At 45.9% G+C, this 21,087-nt stretch overlaps 1 protein-coding gene across 1 annotated transcript in view; it reads left to right on the top strand.

The window, feature by feature from the left end:
• LOC130378658 (tudor domain-containing protein 7A-like) overlaps positions 1-21,087 on the top strand; it is a 60,053-nt gene that overhangs the window by 23,793 nt on the left and 15,173 nt on the right. The window contains exons 5-21 of the mRNA XM_056585372.1: positions 924-1,340; positions 1,744-1,785; positions 1,882-1,919; positions 5,009-5,040; positions 5,192-5,362; positions 13,064-13,602; positions 14,104-14,482; positions 14,827-15,008; positions 15,352-15,544; positions 16,250-16,361; positions 16,576-16,793; positions 17,250-17,384; positions 17,615-17,698; positions 19,575-19,709; positions 19,802-19,909; positions 20,107-20,263; positions 20,740-20,912. Of these exons, the coding sequence (XP_056441347.1) occupies positions 924-1,340; positions 1,744-1,785; positions 1,882-1,919; positions 5,009-5,040; positions 5,192-5,362; positions 13,064-13,602; positions 14,104-14,482; positions 14,827-15,008; positions 15,352-15,544; positions 16,250-16,361; positions 16,576-16,793; positions 17,250-17,384; positions 17,615-17,698; positions 19,575-19,709; positions 19,802-19,909; positions 20,107-20,263; positions 20,740-20,912 (3,115 nt within the window). The remainder of the gene's footprint in view (positions 1-923; positions 1,341-1,743; positions 1,786-1,881; positions 1,920-5,008; positions 5,041-5,191; positions 5,363-13,063; positions 13,603-14,103; positions 14,483-14,826; positions 15,009-15,351; positions 15,545-16,249; positions 16,362-16,575; positions 16,794-17,249; positions 17,385-17,614; positions 17,699-19,574; positions 19,710-19,801; positions 19,910-20,106; positions 20,264-20,739; positions 20,913-21,087) is intronic.

The raw sequence follows: 21,087 nt of genomic DNA, 5'->3' as shown, positions 1-21,087 counted from the left end.
ATTCGTTCGAATATATATATATTTTTTTGATATTCGAATTACGAAGTTCGAAGTCAAAGCCCTAGTCACAAGTAGGGCCCGACCGATATAGATTTTTGAGTGCCGATGCCGATTATTTTCAGAGAAAAATTTCGATTACGATTTAATCGGCCGATTAAAAACAAAACAAAAAAAAGCCTATAAAACGTAGTTTTTGATACCTTAAATATACTTTAAACACTTTTGACGAATATGTGAATTGAATGCAGAACCTTTGAGTGTTTTAGAATACATTTACAGTCAAAAATGAGTGTAATGTAAAATAAATAACTAACTCCCAATGTGCTGCGCTCGTGAGCAGTGACTAACACGTGCGTGCTGAGCAGTATGGTCTCACCGTTAGAGTCTACAGTATAACAAATTAACATGGCCTGGGGCCTAAAGAAAAACAGGCACAACATGCTCAAACAACGCGTCTTGTGTACATTGGTGATGTGAGCGCGCAGCTGCCTGAGCGAGCGTGCTTTCATGTTGTATGGTAAAATTCAATCTCCTCTTTTTTACTCCAGCTAAAGTTGTTAGTTAGCAAGGCGAGTAGGAGCGCAATCTGCAGGATACTAAGCGCAATAAAAAATAAAATAAAAATCGGTTGAAAAATAAAAATCGGTTGTAATCTGCGTCTTTTTGGCAGATGTTGATTATTTTCAAAAAGGCTATAATCGGCCGATTAAATCGGAAGGCCGATGAATCGGTCGGGCCCTAGTCACAAGAACATCATGAAAAGGGTGAGTTTGGTTTCTTATCATTAGGGCATCAATCAAGTTAAACAAGTTCATCTTGTATCATTTCATCCATGGTTCTTTAAGGAACTATACCATCCACTGTGAAACGTCATTCGCCCATGTCCCTTTTGCCCTGAGTCTAAGTCACAGTCTTGTGTTCAGACAACAGGACCAGGGGACCAGCTCAGCTGTCCCCATCCAACACAGAGGAGCTTCTCTTCAGCCAGCCGACAGACCCCCGCCTCAGCCAGCCTACAGACCCCCGCCTCAGCCAGCCTACAGACCCCCGCCTCAGCCAGCCTACAGACCCCCGCCTCAGCCAGCCTACAGACCCCCGCCTCAGCCAGCCTACAGACCCCCGCCTCAGCCAGCCTACAGACCCCCGCCTCAGCCAGCCTACAGACCCCCGCCTCAGACAGCCTACAGACCCCCGCCTCAGACAGCCTACAGACCCCCGCCTCAGCCAGCCTACAGACCCCCGCCTCAGACATTCTACAGACCACCACATCAGACATCCTACAGACCCCCGGCCCAGGCTGCCGACCAGCCTTCCTCCTGTCCATCATCCCAGGCCGACAGGTACAGAAAGTAGAAGGGCTTTAGTCAACCAATTTCGGTCGACCGAAATTCAACCAACCCACCGACCGATCGATTGGTTGATTGGGAAAAAAAACAAAAACGTCAGGTTATCGCTAGATTAACTTAATAACCAAATTGCACAAACAATTTATAGCTAGATTAACTTAATAACTATTTATAACTAACAACTTATTTGACATGTTGTAAATTAGGGCTGTTCGATATGACGATATATATCGGGGGATGAGAATTTACGTCAGTATTTCACGTCAAGATTACCCTGCTTTACGTTCACTGCACTTTGAATTGTTTCCTATTCCTAAAAGGGTGGCACAGTATACCGATACTAGAAAGGTATCGCAATACCCTGCCTTAAAAAATAACATTTAACATTTATTTTTAGAACCGGTACTTTACGAGTGACCGTGGGTGACACCGGAAATGGGTAATTTTATGCGTCAGCACTGCTAAATGTGTCTACGTCTAAATGTGTTTATTATTGCCAATTGTTTCTGACATCCTATATGTGTCTGCACTGCAGGAAAGAGGTGCCGCTGGACAACCACCAAAAGACTGCAGGTATGTTTCAGCCGGACTCTAGGTCCTCTTTTAGGTCACATGAAGATTAGGATGGGAAAATAAAATACAAATACATGCAGGTATTTGAATGAGTAAATGCGGTTATGGGCGTTCTATTCCTAGCAGCAATCTCTGTACCATCTTGGTTCCAAACGCTAGTTGGGTAGTGCAGCCGAGTGCGTCCGCTAGCCGAATGTGGTCCAATGGTTTGAGTTGATGTTTGCACAGGGTATTTTTTATTTTTTTTTCACTTAGATCTTTATTGACAGTTTTTCACCGTAACATGCCAGTTGTAACAACATTATATCAACATCGTCAAATAGTAGATGGCAAGAAAAAAACCAAAATAACTGCCTGGGGAAGTACCTTCTCATTCTTGTATCATGAGGTTGTAATTATCTATTAGTTACTGTTCCATTCCAATGTCTTCATTTTGAGTCCTGTAAAGTGTCCACTTTTCCCATTTACAGTCGAATCGTGCTTGTTGAAGTCTCAGTTTCTGTGTCAGTTTCTCCATTACAGCTATCTCTTCAACAATAGTAAGCCACTGATTTTTTTTTTGGTGTTTTTTCTCTACACCAATGTCTGGTGATAGCTTTCGTGCTCGCTACTAGCGGTATTTTGATTAAATATACATCACTCGCAATAGGGCTGGGCGATTAATCGAATTTTGATCGTGATTTAGATTTTAGCATCAAACGATCACAAAATAAACATAATCTATATATATATATTTTCATTTAATGTTTTTTAGAAAGGGCAGAACAGCTGGATACATATCTGTATATTATTTTAGATTGGAACATTTTCTTTTTGACCAATTTGTGTATTTCTTTAAATGGGTAGTTCGTCATTTTGGACATAAGGCCTGATTCCCAAGTTAGCCTTGGTGTTTATCATTGGAGACAGTTTTCAACACATTTCATTCAGTCTTTCTAGTTGCAGAGTTCGCTCGTGCTAGGCTAGCGCGCGGCAACGGGCAATGCTAGCCTGCTAATAAAACAGTCTTACTCACTCCACAGTACACCTGAGGTAATTCAATTATAACGCCAGACTATAGATGTAAATGTCTGTGTTGATAGAATAATGTTAGAAGAAAAACTAACCTTGCATCGCATGAATCATCGCATCTTGAGGGACTACTTTTCTGCTGAGAAACAGCAATTCCCTCAAAATGCAATGCAAGGTTTGTTTTATTTCTAACATTATTCTATCAACATAGACATTTACATCGACCGTCAGGCGTTATAGTTGATTTGCCTCGGGTGTAGTGTGGAGTGGGTAAGACTGTTGATAGCAGGCTAGTATTGCCCGTTGCCGTGCGCTAGCCTAACATGAGCAAACTGCAACTAGAAGGACTGAATGAAATGTGTTAAACTGTCTGCAATGATAAAGAACACCAAGGCTAACTTGGGAATCTGTAGGGATGGGAATTGATAAGAATTTCACGATTCAGATTCTGCTTATCGATTCTCTTATCGATTCTCATTGGGTGACAAAATAAGTACAAATGTGTTAGTTCGTATTAAATCTCTCTAATATCTGATCAGAAGTGCGTCTAGAATTAGGAAATTGTGCATTTTCAAATCAATTGGTCTAGAATAATTTATTTTTTTTGGCTTTTTAAGCCCAAATGCCATCAATATGTGCCATAAAACTAAAAACACAGACTGAAAACAGTCAAGTAGGAGCTTGTGCCTTTTGGAATACTAACAGTGCTCATTTGCATTCAACTTGTAACAAAATTCAACTGACATAAACAAAATAAAGTATTGATTAGACAGAGATTTATTAGATGGGCCTACCTAATAAACCGTTGGAACACACAAGACCGGAAACCATAGCAACGCCAGTAAACAAACCCAGAGAAGCCCAATCCCTATGAGAGCTCCCCACGCTACAGCCATCCGGAGGCGCACAGAGCTGTTGGCCGTGATGTTATATATACAATTATATTATATTATATACTATTATATATATATATAGAGCTCCGGGAGTCTGAAGTTCACCCCGGACTGCACTGCACTGAGTTTGCCGGTTGAACGCTGATTGGTTGTTACGTTACACATGTCACTCAGTTGTCACGCTGTTGAACGCTGATTGGCTGTCATCACGCGAAATTCGCGTCAAAGTTGAAGTATTTCAACTCGAGCGAATTTGTCGCAGCACAAATCCTCGTGTATGCTCTCGCCTGTGCACGGTGAAAGTGTGGTGCGACAAATCAAAACCTGTCGCCGGTTTTCTCTCGCGAAAAATTTGCCCGATACGCGTCTCTACGTTCACTTTGTATGGGATCTTGTCGCCCCGTCGCGTTTGGTGTGAACGCACAATGCGCTTCTTCCTCGGCGGCGCCATGTTTGCTGCGTTCTGAACCAAAACAAAGCAGTGTGTGTGTGACGTCATGACGCATTTGCCACGACCGGAACCGATGAGCGGAATCGTTAAGCAGGCTTGCTAATGATTCCAAGGAATCGGTTGACTCGGCACCGGTTCTGAACAAGAACCGGTTCTCGGTTCCCATCCCTAGGAATTAGGCCCTATGTCCAAAATGACTACCCCTTTAAGGCAAAATTTCAAAGTTCTCAGTTAGTATTTTTTGGGCGAGACATGCTGAATAAATACAACATGTTTTCAAATGATTTTGAAAACATTAATGATTTTGCCCATAATAGAGCAGCCCTAACTCGCAATAATATCCTCTTTTTGAAATTCACATAGAGCCCCAAACTACTTTTGGGGACCTCATATCCTAGTATTTGCTTTAATACCTCAAACCATTTTCCAAAATAGTTATTTTCTGACAATTCCAAAAAACATGTGAATGGTCAACATCATAAGACCCACATTACCGCCAACATTTCTGACGTTTGTGAAGCGGCTTACTTTTCACTTTTGGTGTTATAAAGAAACAAATCAGATTCTTCCATGAGAATTCCCTCCAAGTTTGTGAATTGGTGGATGAGTGATGTGCCCTCCACATATCATGCCAATTATTTTTTCCATTTCATCGTGATATATTAAGTTGAATGTTTTTCGTTAGTATTCAAACCTTTATACATTGCTGAAATTATTGTCATGTTACTTTACAGAACGACGGCCTCAGGAGCCAGTTTCCTCACAGGTAATCAACTTAAATCTATCAATGTCTTGGAAGTCGGTCATCCATCTTCCGTTGAAAGGGATTACATCCGGCTACCAAGAAGGCAACCGTCCATTAAGCTGTAAACTGGTGTAATAATCTCACCAACATCTCCTTGTCCCCGTGGTTACAGCCAGAGGTCTACAACCCAGAGTTAGTCCAGAGCAGACTCTCTGATCTGCTGTCAAAGCACTGCAGCGGCCTGTGGCTGTCCAAACTCCCTGGGGTGTACCTGGAGATGTTTGCTCAGGCCATCCCCCCTCAGGCCCTCCAACAGCTGGACACCTGGTCCCACATCTGCATGGTACGTCTCGTCTTTCGTTTCGCATTTGCTCATTTGCATAATCAAGCAATCGCGCACAAAATACATTTCATAGTGGACCGGCCCACTTCCTGATCTTCCCGATCTCCAGTCCCTGCTGCAGAGCGAATTCAAATCGCCGGCACAACGGGCTGGGGGTCTAACACCGTAATATATATAAACTATAACCGCATTTCACATTAATCGCAAATATCCCACTGCTTCGGGTTTTCCTTGAGGCTCGTTGAGAGGAGGCGCGGGCGAGTCTGATGTCAGTGTGTATGCAGTGTATCAGTGTAATGCGGGTTTATCCATAAGTGGTAGCGCACCATTGGCACGTATGCACGCTTGTCCCTGTGTGCGTGTGAACGAGAATGGCAGGGAGAAAGAGTGCTATGCGGAGATTAATGAACGGAACAATATTTATATTTCAAAATTACTTAAAGGTTGGGTATGGAATTCGCTTTTTTGGCCATTTTTGCAAAATTACTTGAAATCCTTATCATAACCCACTTACAGCCACTGAGTTAGAAGTACTGACATGAAAATCAAACAAGTCAATCATCTGTGGAACGGGCAGGGCTCGAAAAACTCCAGCCAATGATTTCCAGACCCACCGAGTTGCATTGGACAGTAAGTACGTCAATCAAACGGTCGTACTGCAGTCCCCCTCGCGCGACCCCTTCGTGCACGTACTCAAACCTCGTGACCCAGAGCAAGCTTCTGTTTGTTGTTATCCTGCGGTAGCTACTGGAGCTAGCTAACTAGCAAATGACTCGCTCTCGCGCATCTGTTCGCTCGTGCATGATTGCGCGTCCATGTACTTGGAATGGGTGGAGTCAGAGTCAGCGTTGAAGGAGAGGGGGTAGGACCATTTGAGTTGTGTATTTTCAAAATCTGCTGGCATTTCGCAAATCCCATACCCAACCTTTAAAAAACAACCAAAAAACAGAATCAAGTTTTGGCGCTCTGTGTTCCTTCTGTGGCGCTGTGCCACACATTGGTCTATGTATGGGAAACACTGAAGTCTTTGTCACTTTCTCTCACTTGACTTTTTGGTGTTTTGCCTTGGCGGAATATGAAATAATTTGGAAAACCACCAAATAATTTCAATGTTGGAAAAGCCCTGATATGAAGGGCTATTTAAGTCTGCTTGCACTGTGTTAAGTGGCCTTGAACTATTTTATTTATAAAATAACTAGTGCTGTCATACGATTAAAATATTTAATCCCATTAATTTCATAGTTAACTCGCGATGAATTTCTATTCTAAATATCCCTTGATTTCATGCTGCTAGCCTTTTAGTGAGATCAGAGTGTTCAGAAGGACGGTAATAAAATATATTTGGTAAGATGGATATAAGAAGAGAGACCCGCAGTGAATTCAACCCGATCTACTTGACATCGGGTAGGTGCATGACAGTGGTAGGCCTACCGTAAAGCTTCAACAGCCCAGGCTTTTATTTGTTTCAATCACTGAACTTTCGAACAAAACTCTTGCTCAGCAAAGATGGGAAATACTATAACATTTCTTATTTAAACCAGTAAATAACACACACGGTTGCGGAGTGGTAGGCGGGAGAATTCCCGTTGATAATTCCTAGCTAAAATAATAGTCCACAGTCAACTCGTGTAGCAGCCATTTAATTCCGCTCTCAACAGCATCAACATATCACGTCGCCACACCGGCGGTCAACTCCCACGGCACGCAGAAAAAAGTACTTGCTGGCTGCGCGCTCACGAGTAACACTCTAAAAGCAATACAACTAAAATAATAGAGGCGCCAACAAATTAAACTTAACAATCTCCTCTTTTAAAAAAAAATAAAAAACTGCTAATAAAAATGTCTGACTTTTGACTAATAATATTCAGTGAGAAATAACCCTTTAAAGCAAAAACAGTAACGAACAGTAACAGTTTTTAAACATTAACAGTCTCTTTAAAATAACAGCAACAACCAGAAATGATTTCAACAGTCATTTGTTTTGTTTTAGTCATTAACAGTCACTCCTCAAGCTTCCACTTCCCATCCTTCAGGGCTTTCAGAAGGAGCAGGGAAGAAGCTCCTTTTTTTGGTCAGTCTGCCAGCTGTTCATTTGTAGCTGACCAAAGAACATGTTGGATCCTTTTGGTTTGGATTAGTTCTTTAATGCCACTTATTTCTAGAGTTGTTCCGATTCCGATACCAGTATCGGAAATGTCTCCGATACTGCCGAAAATGCTGGTATCGGTATCGGCGAGTACTGGAGTCCAGGCACCTCCGATACCACGTAATTTATTAAAATAGAAAGCTATTTACTGGTTAGCTCCGTTAGCGCTGACACAGTTCTTCTTCGCGGCTCTTAAAACAGTTGCGCTGTGCTGCCATCTGCAGCCTGCTGTTTCAGAGGGGCGAAGAAGAATTGATCACCTGTCAATCAAGGAGCTAGCGTTATCATGTCGGCGGTGTGGCAATATTTCACGCTGGATGCTCCCACCAGCAAGACTGCGACATGCAACGTATGCCGTGAAAAGATTTCCAGGGGTGGCACGAGTGTTGCTAATTTCAACACTAGCAACTTAATAAAACACTTGAAGACGCGTCACGCTAAAGAGCACGACGAGGGGGTGGGACCCACTGACGCTACAGACCTATTAGAGCAGTGCCAGTGGGTGGGACTTCACCAGCAGAAACTAACATCCACAGCGTCTGAAGCTAAGATAACAGAGGCTGTTGATAAAACTGAAGTACATTGGCGGAGGGTACTGGATCTGACATAGAAGATGGCTCCATGCAAAAGTTCACCATTTCGAAAGAAATACAAACGAGGACTACCGTATTTTCCGTACTATAAGGCACACCGGATTATAAGGCGCACCTTTAATGAATGGCCTATTTTAGAACTGTTTTCATATATAGGGCGCACCGGATTATTAGGCGCATAGCATAGACAAGACCGAGCTGTGCTATAGAGAATGTCAACAAACAGTCAGATAAAGTCAAACTTTATTAAGCGTTCTGACAACTCCGGTCACTCCCATGGTAACGATGTTCAAACGTTAATGTGCATATTAACAATATCTGATCCTTCAAATTCAACGAGCGAACATTATGAAATTAAAATGCACATTTCTCGCTAAAAATGTTTACATAAACGCATTTAATGGCGTAACTATGTTACTATTTCCACCCAGAATAAGGAAAGATGACGGCCGTATGCTTCTGTGCAAGCGTCACTACTCTAGTGACGTCGGTTCAAGCTCTACGCTGATTTGTTCCATTAGTAGATGGAACAAGGAGGTGTCCGATAGGCGGAGATGATCAGCGGGAGTGGCCGCCAGCGAAGCTGTGCATGGTGGGAGTTGTTGTCTTCAATCCACAAGCGCCAAAAAGTCACTTTCTGCCTTTTCTCGGTCAAGACGGCACCAAATTAGAATTTTATTTTATTATTCGACTACATATAGGACCCAATTTCAATACATATTGATGTCTGCACCGGTGAAATGCTCCTTTAAAGAAATTGTGGCTACACTTTATTATTTTTTTTAAATAACTATTATTTAAGTTGCTGTTGCACTACTGTTTTTTATACTGTTCTATTTAAAAATAAATGGCTTTAATTTGCCTTATTCATTCATTCATTTACAAAGGGTTTAACCTGACCCAGGCCTTACCACAATGATAATCATATCACAGTCATTTTTGTAACATACTGGTATCGGTACTCGGTATCGGCCGATACCCACAGCATAAGTATCGGAATCGGTATCGGGAGGGAAAAAATGGTATCGGAACATCTCTACTTATTTCTAGTCTCAGTCTTTTCTCTGTCACAGACTTGGTGGACTTGATGGCATCCACAAGAGAGTAGTTGTCTGTGACACACATCACCGGCAAGATGCCCTTTGTGACATTTCCTGTGGTGAGTTCAGAGTAGAGGGATGACAGAAATATGGCATGGTCAATCCCATCAGCAAGAGCAAGTGTTTCTCCTGCCAGTGTACTCGGAACCACTCTCCTGATCCTCTTATATTGCCAGCAGACAGGTGAGAATATCCCTTCCTTGCCCATCAGTACATTGAGATGCCCCCCTTGTGTTCCACCGTCAGGTAGGTTTCCCATAGAAGCAACAAGTTTCAAAGACTCATCATCTGTGACTTTGGTTTCTTTACAACTATTTGCTTCATGCATTGTTTGCACAGTAACATGTTTTAGGGTGGATGCAAGAATGCACGTATCAAACATGATTTCTGGCCTGCTTTGTCTAGCCACCCATAGCAGCTGACCTATCTTTGACCTCAACTTGTCAGTCTCAGTCTGTGAGGAGAATCACACTCCAAAGCTCTAGATGAGTCCATGAGAACAGGCTGCAGATTATTTACGACTCCATCTTGTCTGAGCACAACTCCAGGGCTTTTCCATTTAACACAGTCCATCCTCTTGTAATAGACTTTGTCCCCGGTTTCATACTTGTCCCCGGTTTCTCCTTATTCTCTCTGAGCACTCTGCCTCAGTGAATGCTTTTCTTGCTTTGTGTAATGCTGTTATATGTTGTCCCACCCATGCACTGATAGTAGTGCCTTCCAAGGCAGGTGGCTTATCGACTAGGACAGATGGAAGATTTGGATTTCGTCCAAAAAAAAGCTGATATGGACTGAAGCCATGGACATTCTGCATTGTGTTCTTCGCCATAAGTGCCCGATCCAGGGCCGTTCCACAGTCACATCTGTTGTCGCTTTTAACTTTCAACAGTGTCTCCGTGAGTGTTTGGTTATGGCGCTCCATCAAACCATAACCCAAAGGGCTGTAGCCAGCAGTAGCTACTGAAAAGCCCGGTGGACCGTGAATGGTAATCCATGAATGAATGAAGTGTTTTACTATCACGCTTGGCTTCTTGGAGGTGACGATGCTACCAGTGCTTAAGCGAGTGAAATGATCGATAATGTGAAGGTACCACCCATTTGGTTCTAGTTCATGTAAATCCACTGCTACAGTCTCGTATCGAGAAGCCATGGGCAGGCCAACAGCAGGCTTAGGCTCCGGCTTGCTGTGCTTGAGACATATCTCACATTAGCTCACTATCTCTTCCAGAATAGTAGCGTTCTCTTCATCAACATTTCCAGCATTCATCAGCAGTTTCTTCAGTCTATCAACTGAGGCATGGCCAAACTGCTTGTGAAGTTTCAGTAAAGGCTTACACTATGTCATATGTATCACTTGGGGAGACTTTATCTGATATGTTTATACAGTAATGTCCTGAGGATGTAACCTCTAGAGCGGGGATGCCAGGGTGAAAATGGTCAGGGGGGAAGATTTTTTTCAAGTGAGACCTCAGGGGGCCGGATTACACTTTCGGACTGAAAAGGCCTGAAAAGGCCAAACACTGACTCAACACATGGATAGGTAGGCTATTTTAAATTATGCTTGAAGGCCTAGACATCAAAAATAAATTGCATTGGCCCCAAAATAGCCTCACAATGAGGCCTACAATTACATAGCCTAAAGCAGGAGACAGCTCCCCTCTAAAAACTTAACATTTTCCTATCCATGCAAGTAGCCTACATTTATAAAGGAGAAATGCAACAAAATAGAGTAGGTGCCAACAAAATACATTTCCTATAAATAACACAAGTGTAAGCTGTTAATTACTTTTATTTTATTTATTGGAGGCTTGCATAGGTGAACTAGGCGATCGCCTAGGGCGGCGAATGCGTTGGGGGGCGGCAAAAGTTTTGGGGGCGCCCCCTGGTGGCAGCCCTAGTTAATTAATTTTAATGAAACAAGCGTGTTTTCTAAACACGTTTCGAAATGGAATGGAGATGAAGGATGAACAGTTATTGACATAACAGACCAGCCGCAGTAACAGAACAACTGACGGATTCCAAAAAAAAAAAAGATTTATAAAAATTAAATAAATACATATATTCTCCCCTTATCACCCGCGGGCCGGATGTGACATACAGTCGGGCCGTGTCCGGCCCGCAGGCCGTAAGCCTGGCATCCCTGCTCTAGAGCTACCTGTTGTTTCAACATTGTTCCTGTATCATTCTACTAGTCTAAAACAGCTCCTGCTCTCTTTAGCGAAGCTTTACTTAGTAGTAAAGGGATGTCACATGGTACTACTTCTGTTTCAATGCAGCATTTTGCTTTCCCTACCTTGGCTGGAATCTTGATCTTTTTAATGGAGTGTACAACTTTACCATCTCCGAACTTCAAAGGCTTGCTGCTCTCCATGTTTATCACTTGCTCTATTTCGCTCTCATCCAGTCCCTGCACATAGTTATCGAGCCACTTTTCACCACAGACTGTTCTTGTTCAAGCTGTGTAAATTACAGCCGAGCCTAGAGCTACAACCATGAATATCTCATCAGATTCCTTTGAAAACAGTGTTATGTTACACTCATCAAGGTTTTCACTGCACTGATTTTCACTTGCCATCTTTACATGCTCTTTCTTGTGTGGACAATCTTTTACCCAATGGTATGTGCTCTGACAAATACCACACTTAGTCCCTCTTCCGAATTTATCAACCGGGTTAGTGCCTGCAAGTGGTCCTCGAGCTTGGCTACTTTGGGCTCGTGACTGGCCTCTTGTGTTGTCTGTGTAGTATACAGCGTCTATAACTCACGCTAATGGTTCCCGCTTTCCCCTCTGTCTATTTCCGAACGCTCGTTTGAGCGCCGATTTCATGTCAGCGAAAGTATGTGTTCCACATGCAGCTGAAGCCAGTTGCTTGTCTTTGACATCGAGAACGGCTGTGTCCAGTAGTTTAAATGCCAAAACCGCATCGGGCAGATACATATTAGACTTACGGATCTTGTTGTATTTCTGTTCAAAGTCCTCAATATATTCCCCCATCGGGACGTCATCTTTCCGTGATATCCGACCAAACTCAGTATGCTTCATAAGCCTGGTCCTTTTCTTCTCTCATGAAGACTTTGTCAAGTTACTGAATCAACGTGGTCATTCCATTATCCTTATCCAGATCGTCAGCTGGTATTTCCAGGGCAATATCCCTAGCGCTTGTTTTTTCCCGTCGAAGTCCGTCACCCGTTTCCACATTTCCACTTAATTTTTCCAATTCTCGTAGGACTTCGCTTCGTCAAAACCCGGAGGCAATTTGTAGTTTTTAGAAGTAGCCGTCTTCTGCTACCATGATAATTCCTAGCTACAATAATAGTCTGCAGTCAACTCGTGTAGCAGCCATTAAATTCCGCTCTCCACAGCATTAACAAATCACGTCGCCACACCGGCGGTCAACTCCCACGGCACGCAGAAAAAAGTACCTGCTGGCTGCGCGCTCACGAGTAACACTCAACATCTAAAAGAATAGAGGCACCAACAAATTTAACTAAAGCCCGGTGGGCCATTAACGTCTCTCCGGGCTGTCGGGCTGATTACTGCGGGATAACATTATTCCGTTCATAAAAGTTCCTTGCAGCGCCTTCCGGCAGCCCGCAACAGCCGCAACACTCACAAACTGTCAACGTCGCTACCAAGTCGATTTTGTATAGAGGGGCCCCACCGGAAGTGGTACAGCCCAGGTACTGCCTTTTGGAAACAAACCAAAGAATCTTCTCCTGTGATATCTGAGACCCGTTTTGTTTTTTGTAAATTCAGATAGTTGTTTGTTGTTGGATGCCTAGTTTAATGTCTGCCTGTTCTAGACTGCTTTGGACAGGTGTCTGGTTGAATTCCTTACTGGGTTTCTCCTTTGCTGTGCAGGTGGAAAACCTAAACAGTAGCAACAGAACTGACCGGCTGCTCTACCCACCTCTCCCTCCTAAGCCGACGGCAGGCAGACCCAGCGGCAACCCCTTCACCCTCACCTCACCCAAACCAGCCTCCCCCTCCGACCTGCCCTCACCCAAACCAGCCTCCCCCTCCACCCTGCCCTCACCCAAACCACCCTCCCCCTCCACCCTGCCCTCACCCAAACCAGCCTCCCCCTCCACCCTGCCCTCACCCAAACCAGTCTCCCCCTCAACCCTGCCCTCACCCAAACCAGTCTCCCCCTCCACCCTGCCCTCACCCAAACCAGCCTCCTCCTCCACCCTGCCCTCACCCAAACCAGCCTCCCCCTTCATCTTCACTTCATCCAAACCAGCCTCCCCCTCAACTCTGCCCTTACCCAAACCAGTTTCCCCCTTCATCTTCACTTCACCCAAACCAGCCTCCCCCTCCACTCTGCCCTCACCCAACCCTTCCTCCCCCTTTACCCTGCCCTCACCCAAACCAGTCTCCCCCTCCTTCTCCTCACCCAAGCCATTCTTCCCCTCTACCATCTATACCTCCCTCCCCTCACCCAAACCATCCTCCTCGATTACAAGTTTCTCCTCCCTCCCCTCACCTAAACCATCCTCCTCCTTCACAAGTTTCTCCTCCCTCCCCTCACCTAAACCATCCTCCTCCTTCACAAGTTTCTCCTCCCTCCCCTCACCTAAACCATCCTCCTCCTTCACAAGTTTCTCCTCCCTCCCCTCACCCAAATCCTCCTCCTCCTTCACAAGTTTCTCCTCCCTCCCCTCACCTAAACCATCCTCCTCCTTCACAAGTTTCTCCTCCCTCCCCTCACCCAAATCCTCCTCCTCCTTCACAAGTTTCTCCTCCCTCCCCTCACCCAAACCATCCTCCTCCTTCACCAGCCTCACCTCCCTCCCTTCACCCAGACCAGCCTTCCCCTCCAATAGCTTCACCATGTCCAACCCGGCGTCCATCCTCGGCCCAAGCCCCATCTCCCCCTTCTCCCCCATCTCCCCTGGCAGCCCCCTGACCCCCCCCACCTACCTGTTCTCCCCCACCTCTGCAGAGAGCTCCCCAGTTAAAGACTCGGCCTCGACGGCCTCTGCCAGCCTCTGGAGCCCCTCCCGGAGCCCAGGCTTCGCCCCTAATATGCCTACCGCCGTTTCCAACGCTGCTGGCTCTCCCCCCAATTCCTCCGCCGTTAGCCCGTTGAGCCCCGAGCTGCAGGATAGGCTTCTGGAGCTCCTGTCGAAGTACAGCAACGGGCTGTGGACCCACGCCCTGCCCCAGCTCTTCCTGGACACATACAAGATGGCCTTCCCCGAGGCTGTGTTGGCCCAGCTGTCACTGCTGGAGGACATCTGCTCGGTGGATTACCCTGTTTCACATGACCGAAGCAAGGTCAGGGGGACACAATGCTCTGTAGACCACCTCCTGGTGTTTAACATGCACCAGTCGTAGGGTATTTTATTTTGTAGCTACTCAAGTTGTGATTACGCTTGAGTGGTTCTCTGCCTCACTGTTCTAATCACAACCACAACTTATAGTTTGCTTGTGACTACCACCACATCATCAGTTGAACACTTAATTCACGGTGCATTATGGGTATTGAGTATTGTACTATAAAGGGAACTAAATCTGTGCACTCCCACATTTCAGTAGCAAATGGTTGACTCCGGAAATAATGCATTTGTAGGGAACAAGAAGATTCTCTTAACACTAGCGTTCCCCTCTGTCCCCTTCAGGCCATTCTGTATGAGCGGAGGGAAGCAGAGAGCAAGAGGGCGGAGCCGTGCTGCTCCACGGCCCCTGCCTCTGGTGTCCCGGTTCTGGGAGTCCAGGCGCTCCCTTCCCTGACCCTCCCAACGGAGCAGTACCCCTCGGTGTTGGTGACCGAAGCCCGGGGGAGTGACCGGGTCACCGTCAGGTAGGAGGCTGGTGCAACATAGGGCACTCAGTTGCACACATACATACTTACACACAATCTCACTTGCACTCCCACTCTCACACACTCATACTCTCAAACACGCAAACATGTGGTGATCATGAGGCGGGGGTTTTGTTTGCTGCTTTGTTGTCATATGGCATTATATTATCATGCTGCTCCCCTACATCGGATTGGCCGTGACCTGTGTAATTGTGACGAACAACCAATGAGAATGCAGGATGGGGTTCTTTCTTGATGTTACAGTAACGTAGAAATTGGCATATTGATCGGACTCTCCCCTGAATGCCCTTTGGCTTCTGCCGTGCTTTCTCTGTGACAACAGGTACGTCGGCAAGGGCTACTCCAAAGCCCAGGAGTCCATGGAGAACGCTATGCTCGCCTTCTACACCCAGAGCCCCACCCCCGACACCCTGCCCAGTCCTGCCATTGGTCAGCTGGCCGCGGTCACCGGGGAAGCTGGAGATGAGCTGGCCAGGGTCCAGGTCATAGAGGACATGGCCTCTGAAAAGGTCAAGGTGAGGTGTGATACTTTGTTTAGTATTGGCAACTTTTACTGCCCTGGTAGGTCATCAACTCCATTAGGTGGCTTTCATATAGGAAGTTGCACTACCTCTTACCAGTTGTACCTTGGTATCTTACACCAGGTGTACCATGGTATCTTACACCAGGTGTACCATGGTATCTTACACCAGGTGTACCATGGTATCTTACACCAGGTGAACCATGGTATCTTACACCAGGTGTACCATGGTATCTTACACCAGGTGAACCATGGTATCTTACACCAGGTGAACCATGGTATCTTACACCAGGTGAACCATGGTATCTTACACCAGGTGTACCATGGTATCTTACACCAGGTGTACCATGGTATCTTACACCAGGTGTATCATGGTATCTTACACAAAGAGTACCATGTTATCTTACACCAGGTGTACCATGGTATCTTACACCAGGTGAACCATGGTATCTTACACCAGGTGAACCATGGTATCTTACACCAGGTGTACCATGGTATCTTACACCAGGTGAACCATGGTATCTTACACCAGGTGTACCATGGTATCTTACACCAGGTGTACCATGGTATCTTACACCAGGTGAACCATGGTATCTTACACCAGGTGAACCATGCTATCTTACACCAGGTGAACCATGGTATCTTACACAAAGAGTACCATGTTATCTTACACCAGGTGTACCATGTTATCTTACACCAGGTGTACTATGTGGACTATGGCTTCTCTATGGAGGTGAGCTCCAGCAGTCTACTCGTTCTGCCTCAGGACTTCCTCACACTCCCCTTCCAGGCCACCACCGTCCAGCTAGCAGGTAGTTACACCACCTAGAAAACACTTGTATTCCAGCTAGAAGGTAGAGTTACACCACCTAGAACACACTTGTAGTCCAGCTAGCAGGTAGTTACACCACCTAGAACACATTCCTCGTCCAGCTAGCAGGTAGTTACACCACCTAGAACACACTTGTAGTCCAGCGAGCAGGTAGAGTTACACCTAGGACACAGCATGGTTCTGTGGGCCCTCAGGTCTGGAGGCATGGAGCTCCAAGCCGGTGGTTGTGTCGGCTCTGGAGCGCCTGGCCGTGGGGCGCATCCTGCTGATGGAGACGGTGGAGGCGTGTCCAGGAGAGAAGCCCCCGCTGGTGGTCCTCTACGACACATCGCAGGACGATGACCTCAACATCAACGCAGCCTGCCGGAAGGCCCTGCAGGACCACGCCGCCCAGGACCACGCCCCCCTCATAGTGAGTCATGACCGGGCCGGGTAACTGATGCTGGGGGGTAGGGGTGTCCGTGTCAGGATGTGATGATGATAACTGTGTACCAGGGTGTGATGATGATGATGATGACTGTGTACCAGGGTGTGATGATGATGACTGTGTACCAGGGTGTGATGATGATGACTGTGTACCAGGGTGTGATGATGACTTTGTACCAGGGTGTGATGATGACTGTGTACCAGGGTTTGATGATGATAACTGTGTACCAGGGTTTGATGATGATAACTGTGTGTACCAGGGTGTGATGATGATGCTGACTGTGTACCAGGGTTTGATGATGATAACTGTGTACCAGGGTGTGATGATGACTGTGTACCAGGGTGTGATGATGATGATAATGACTATGTGTACCAGGGTGTGATGATGATAACTGTGTGTACCAGGGTGGGATGATGATGATGATAGCTGTGTGTTGTGCAGGTAAGCAGCAGGTACCAGGACGTGTGGGTCACCAACGTGTCTTCAGATGGGTTCCTCTCCTGCCAGCTCCCCTGTAGAGGGCGCTCCTCTCTCAGCGGCCTGCTGGCCAAGATAGAGGCCTTCTTCTCCAGTCAGGTACCGGACACTAAGGGACCTTTCACCCAGAAACATAAACAAACCGATTTTCAACCTGAGCACATACTGTAGCCGGGGGTTATTACGTAGCCGTGTGTTAGCACATAGCCGTGTGTTAGCACGTAGCCGCGTGTTAGCACGTAGCCGCGTGTTAGCACGTGGCCGCGTGTTAGCAGGTGCCGTTGGTGCGTGGTGGAGTGCTGTCTTACTGACTGCAGTGCTGTCTCCAGGTGACGTCGGAGTGTCTGGTGTCCCAACCCTTCAGCGGGAAGCTGTGTCTGGCCCGTCATAGAGGGAAGTGGTCCCGAGCAGAGGTACCGCTCTCCATTCACCCAGAGAGAGATGTTTGCCTTAAGGTGCTGTCGTGATAATTGAGAGCTGTAAGGAGAGAGAGCAGAAAAGAGTAGAAGAGGGAAGGATTTAGAAACCAACAATCGGACTGGGAGGAAAAATTTTTTGAGGGGCACAGTCCACCAAAGAAAGGGCACAACTAAATACTAGGAAACTAAATGGAGGGATTAGGAAGATTGTATTTCACTCTTACAATAAGGAAGAGGTTATATATTGGATGCTGCCATCTGTATTCTATAAATTAACCATAAAAGTGAACAAAAATATTTCATAACAAAGAAATCTGCGTTGCAGCATGTCCAAACATTTCGGCTTAAAATCTGAACCTGTGTCAGCGTTACAGGTACTTATTTTAAAAGGTGGAAAAATCATGCGTTGATATTTAGTTAGTCACCAGGTGCCAAGAAGTGCAGCTTGATCAGTCATTTACCATATTTTCCGAAAGATAAGCCGCACCGGAGTATAAACCTCGGCAGCTAAATTGAATGATGTGTACATAAGCCGCACTGGACTATAAGCCACAGGTGTTTTAATGTTTAATTACCATTAGGGCTGGCCCGAATGCCATTTTTCAGGCTTCGAATACTCATTGGTTTTTCCGAGCGAATATTCGAATACTCGTTCCAGAAAAAAACACCATCAAAAACAACATTAATAATCCCTACATACTCCCATGGAACCGATTTTGACAGTATCTGCATATTTTGTTGAAGATTTAATAGCTTTTGAACGTTAATTAGTAGGCCTAAGTAGGTTGAAGTTCCTTTAGTTTTTCCCCGTGAAAGCAAACAGCTGTTCCGTTCCAAATCAGCTGTCCTCTGCCATCTAGCCCTTATGGGAGCTTTTCAATTCATCCTGGAACGTGCATCTTTTCAGGGAATTTGTACAATAAATCCATAACAAATACCGAATATTGATGGTCTTATGTGTCCATATTATATCCATTATATTGACTGGGTATTCCCAAGACGCTCACGCTCTGCAGCAAGCCAGTCACAGTTTATTGGCGCAGCGCTGTACAGCGAACGTAAACAACAAAGCTAAGGTTAGCATTTCGCTAAGTATGACTTTTCTTCCCGAGATCCCGCTAATGTTGTGTTATAAAGTATAGGGAAACAAGATATCTATTCTTCCTCCACCTCTCTCGCTTCTCTGCTTGGTGTCGCTGACGCTTATAGTTTGCCTCCCTCGCTCTGGTAACGTCACGTAGTGGAAAAAAAACAACGAAGCTCAGAATACTGATTTAAGCTTCGAATACTAATTTTCCGAACGAGTATTCGAATATTCGAATAATTCGGGCCAGCCCTAATTACCATATATAAGGGTTCGTGCACAGAGGGGATTGTCGGGAAAGAGATGGCTGTGTCGCTCTCGTAATGTCTGTCTTGCTCTCGTTCTGTCTCTCGTACCACTCTCCGTTCCACTTTTACTTTTGCGTGCTACCTGTCTCACTCCTTTCCGGCCTTCAGCTTTTCCTGCTGGAGCCCGGCGCTTAAAGGTTGGGGGGCGGTTGGCGGTCATAGAGTCCATAGACATAGAGTTGGTGGGCTGTAACCTGTAAAATCCATAGATTTAGGAGGTCCCATAGTGGCCGTTAGCTGTAAAAATCCATAGATTAGCCGCACCGTTATATAAGCCGCAGATTCGAAAAAAAGGCGCTGACGGATGGCAGTTCCATTTATAACAAATTACTGAAATTATAGCTCTTAAATTTTCCCTACAGCGCCTCTTTAAATTTCTTGAAAAAATACAAGTACAAATATAACCACAAAAATACCGTAAGGCAATACAAATATAAAATGAAAACCTCAGGATGTTAACAGTGGGGTGTGACTGTAGATCTACAACCTTCACGGCGGCCGCGTGATGGACGTCGTCTTCATTGACCTCGGGGTCAGCTCCTCCATAGAGGTCACTGAGCTCCGGGAGGTCCCGCCTCCCTTCCTCACCGACCTCACCGTCCTCCCGGCCCAGGTCAGAACTTTCTACTGTAGTTCCCTGTAGCGTAGTCCTGCAGCAGCACTGGTATAAAGGTTTTATATGGTAAACATCTACGGTTCCGCCAGGCGGTGCGCTGTTTTCTAGCGGATCTGGATCGCCCCTCGGGTCCCTGGAGTCCAGAAGCTCTCCTCTGGATAAGACAGACAGTCCTCAACATGCCCTGCAGCATGAAGGTACTCGCTCACCACAGTGCTCTGGGCTGTGTCTGTGCAGCAGAGTTCAGAGGTGTTTATGTTGCAGGTGGAGGAGGTGCAGCAGAGGGGGGTGGGTGGGTGTGTGTGTGTGTGTGTGTGTGTGTGTGTGTGTGTGTGTGTGTGTGTGTTACAGCTGGAGAAGGTGCAACAGAGTTCAGAGTTGTGTTGATTCCCAGGTGGAGGAGGTGCAGCAGAGCGGTGAAGGTGCGGCGGTGTTCCAGGTGTCTCTGTTCTCTGGTTCTGATGACCAGAGCCTGAACCAGCAGCTGGTCCGCTCTGGTCTACTGGGTCAGCGCAAGGAGGAGAACAACAACTACATGGCGCTGGACGCAGGTACACCCCCCGGCCACCCCCTGGCCTGGTCAGAGAGGAACCGTCCATCTGGGCTGGTCATCTGGTTCTTATTGCCGCAACATCCACTCTGTTCCAGTGGGACCAGCATGGCGTCATTGGTCCGCGCACGTTCTCCGTGGGACCAGTGGGGTTATTGCCGACCTGGCAGCCAACCGATATTTTTTATTTTGCAGTACAGTCTAAAATGGACCAATAGATTTGCAAAATAGTCATGGACCAATGGAATTGCAGTACAGTCTAAAATACCAGAATGGTTGAGTCACTGAGTTTGTATATGTGCTCACACGTGTCGTAAAAATAAATAGTAATGCTGTGATGAGGATAATCTTACTTCAGACCACTAGATGGTGGTAACCGTTGGCTACATGCATATTTGTTCCCATCACAATGATAACAAAACATGCTGCTGTGATTGCACATTTCTGTATTTATCTCTCTCTCTTGTCTCCCTCCAGGTGATCTCAGTTCCCTGGTAGAAAAGTTGTCTCTGAATGGTCAGTCTGTGAGCGCTGTGCTCCCCAAGGCCCGGCCTGAAGCAGGGGACTCTCCTTCCAAACCTGCCCCATTAAAGCTCCCCACGGTGTGCAAGAATCATCTGCTGATGCCTCCCCTGGTGGAGCTCCCTCAGGTAACTGGAGCGGTGGTTCAGCAGGGTCACAACGACCCATGGACGTCCTTTTTGGATTGTTGTACTAAACAAAAATAAGCCAATGATACTAGTACTGGAACTAGGACTGGGCGAATTGGCCTTAAAATATAATCATATTATTGTTATTCACTAAACAAACTAAAAATATGTGTGT

This window comes from Gadus chalcogrammus, chromosome 3, assembly GCF_026213295.1.
Source record: "Gadus chalcogrammus isolate NIFS_2021 chromosome 3, NIFS_Gcha_1.0, whole genome shotgun sequence".
NCBI classification, from domain to species: Eukaryota; Metazoa; Chordata; class Actinopteri; order Gadiformes; family Gadidae; genus Gadus; species Gadus chalcogrammus.
Note: the sequence above shows the minus strand (reverse complement) of the source record. Positions and strands in the feature narration are given on the sequence as shown.